Genomic DNA, 3379 nt, shown 5'->3' with positions numbered 1-3379 from the left:
TGAGCCACCGCGCCCGGCCTCAGATAAAATTTCAATCAATTTGTCTTAGACCACCTACTATCTGCCAGGCAAATGATAGGTGCTGAGGGCACAGTGGGGAGCAGGTACACCCTGGTCCTTCCCTTGTGGAGTTTATTATCTGGAAACCAGATACAAGGCAGGAAATGCCACAGGTGGGTGTGTAGAAGCAGTGCTGGGACCACCGTGAGGCCTGAGATCAAGAGGCTTCCCTCCTGCAGGTGTCTATCTTATCATCCTTTGAGAGCCGCCTTATGAAGCTGGAGAACTCCATCATCCCTGTGCACAAGCAGACGGAGAATCTGCAGCGGCTGCAGGAGAATGTGGAGAAGACGCTGTCCTGCCTGGACCATGTCATCAGCTACTACCATGTGGCCAGTGACACTGAGAAGATCATCAGAGAGGGGTGAGTGAGGCCCAGAGGGTCAATTCTTAATGCCTCTTGGACCAACAGCCCTAGTCCTTAAAAGGGAGGAGGGGTAGAATATATTTAAGCCTGGAGTCCCCTGTATTAATTCTCTTCTTCCCCTTCCAAATACTTTGTCCTTAGTCCCTCTTCATCCCCCGTGCCCCAGCCTGATCTGGCTCTTCTCCTTCCCAGTCCCACAGGTAGGCTGGAAGAGTACCTGGGAAGCATGGCCAAGATTCAGAAGGCAGTGGAGTATTTCCAGGACAACAGCCCAGACAGCCCAGAACTCAACAAAGTGGTAAGGGATCAGCAGAATAATGTGAGAGGTTTGGGGACATCAGTCTCTGCCCTGGTCTCATGAGGGACATGGGGCCAGCGTGAGGATGTATGCGGAAGAATACCCAAAAGGATAAGACAGTACATCCTATAGGCATTAGGATCTCTGCCTCAAGAATTACACATTTTTTCTTATTAAAAAGTCTTTATTATAAATTTTTAAAATGTATTATAAAAATTATATTATAAATTACATATGTTTGATTTTTTTTTTTTGAGACGGAGTCCTACTCTCACCCAAGCTGGAATGCAGTGCTTGGCTCACTGCAACCTCGGCCTCCCAGGTCCATGCGATTCTCCTGCCTCAGCCTCCTGAGTAGCTGGGACTGCAGGTGTGTGCCACCACATCTGGCTAATTTTTGTATTTTTAGTAGAGATAGGGTTTCACCATGTTGGCCAGTCGGGTCTCTAACTCCCGACCTCAGTGATCCTCTACCTTGGCCTGGGATTACAGACATGAGCCATTGCACCCAGCCACATTTGATTTTAAAAATGCATTTGTTGTTTCTTTATTTTGGTTAAAAATGCATAATATAAAACATACTTTTTTTTTTTTTTTTGAGATGGAGTTTTGCTCTTGTTGCACAAGCTGGAGTGCAATGGCGCAATCTCAGCTCACTGCAATCTCCACCTTCCGAATTCAAGCAATTCTCCTGCCTCAGCCTCCTGAGTAGCTGGGATTACAGGCGCTAATTTTTTTTGTATTTTTAGTATAAACAGGGTTTCACCATGCTATCCAGGCTGGTTTCAAACTCCTGACTTCAGGTGATCTGCCTGCCTCGGCCTCCCAAAGTGCTGGGATTACAGGCCTGAGCCACCACGCCTGGCCAAAATGTACTATTTTAACTCTAAATTGACAGTTGGACCATCTTGGCCAACATGGTGAAACTCCGTCTTTACTAAAAATACAAAAATTAGCCAGGCATGGTGGCACATGCCTCTAGTCCCAACTACTTGGGTGGCTGAGGCAGAATTATTTGAACACGGGAGGCAGAGGTTGCAGTGAGCCGAGATCGTGCCACTGCACTCCAGCCTGGTGACAGAGTGAGACTCCATCTCAAAAAACAAAAACAAAAAACAGTGGCATTAAGTACATTCACATTGTTGTGTAGCCCTCACCATTATTATCTCCACAAGTATGTTCATCTTCCCCAAGTGAAACTCCACACCCATCAAACACTAACTCCCCATTCTCCCTTCCTCTGTCTTCTGGTAACCACCATTCCACTTTCTGTTTCTGTGAATCTACTCTAGGGACCTGAATCTATGTGACTTTTTTTTGCATTATGTCTTTTTAATATATATTTTTTAAGAGACAGGGTCTGAGCTGGGCACGGTGGCTCATGCCTGTAATCCCAGCACTTTGGGAGGCTGAGGTGGATGGATCACCTGAGGACAGGAGTTCAAGACCAGCCTGATCAACATGGAGAAACCCCATCTCTACTAAAAATACAAAATTAGCCGGGTGGGATGGTACACGCCTGTAATCCCAGCTACTTGGGAGGCTGAGCCAGGAGAATCTCTTGAACCCATAGGTGTAGGTTGTGGTAAGCCGAGACCGTGTCATTGCACTCCAGCCTGGGCAACAAGAGTGAAACCCTGTCCCAAAAAAAGAAAAAGAGACAGGGTCTGGCTTTGTCACCCAGGCCAGACTGCAGTGGCACAACCATAGCTACTGCAGCCTCAAACTCCTGGGCTCAAGCAATCCTCCCACGTCAGCCTTCCGAATAGCTGGGCCCACAGCCATGTGCCACCATGCCCAGCTAAGTTTTAAATTTTTTGTAGAGATGAGGTCTTCTGTGTTGCTCAGGCTGGTATCAAACTACTGCCCTCAGGTGATCTCCCACCTTGGCCTCTCAGAGTGCTGGGAGGGATTACAGGCATGAGCCACTGTACCTGCCTGCATTATATCTTTGTGTTTAAGTTTTGGGGTATGAGGTCATCAGAGAAAGATGGTAGTTGGGCCTCTGGAAATCACAAGTCTATTTTCCACCTTAATGGATTTGCCTATTCTGAACTTCTAATATAAATGGTATCTTATAATACCTGCTCTTTTGTGACTGGCTTCTTTCACTTAGCATGATGCTGTCAAGATCCGTCCATGCTATAGCATGTGTCAGTACTTCATTCCTTTTTCTTGCCATATGATATTCCTTTATGTGGGCAGACCACATTTTCTTTTTGAGATGGAGTCTCGACCAGGTGCAGTGGCTCATACCTGTAATCCCAGCACTTGGGAGGCTGAGGCAGGTGGATCACCTGAGATCAGGAGTTCAAGACTAGCCTGGCCAACATGGTGAAACCTTGTCTCTAAAAAAAAAAAGAAAAGAAAAGAAGAAGAAAAAAAAAGATGGAGTCTCACTCTGTCACCCAGGCTGAAGTTCAGTGGCAGCTTGATCTCGGCTCACTGCAACCTCCGCCTCCCGGGTTCAAGCAGTTCTCTACCTCAATCTCCTGAGTAGCTGGGATTACAGGTGTCCACCAACACGCCCAGCTAATTTTTTGTATTTTTAGTAGAGACAGGGTTTCACCATGTTGGCCAGGCTGGTCTTGAACTCCTGACCTCGTGATCCACCTGCCTCAGCCTCCCAAAGTGCTGGGATTACAGGCATGAGC

At 47.0% G+C, this 3379-nt stretch overlaps 1 protein-coding gene across 1 annotated transcript in view; it reads left to right on the top strand.

Moving 5' to 3' along the window:
• LOC108309454 (exocyst complex component 7-like) overlaps positions 1–961 on the top strand; it is a 3268-nt gene extending 2307 nt beyond the window's left edge. The window contains exons 3-4 of the mRNA XM_017535818.2: positions 240–424; positions 620–961. Coding sequence (XP_017391307.1) covers positions 240–424; positions 620–788 — 354 coding nt within the window. The 3' untranslated portion in view covers positions 789–961. The remainder of the gene's footprint in view (positions 1–239; positions 425–619) is intronic.
• Positions 962–3379: the final 2418 nt, after the last annotated feature.

Source organism: Cebus imitator, unplaced genomic scaffold (genome assembly GCF_001604975.1).
Source record: "Cebus imitator isolate Cc_AM_T3 unplaced genomic scaffold, Cebus_imitator-1.0 Scaffold93, whole genome shotgun sequence".
NCBI lineage: Eukaryota > Metazoa > Chordata > Mammalia > Primates > Cebidae > Cebus > Cebus imitator.
This window is presented reverse-complemented; position numbering and strand designations above follow the sequence as displayed.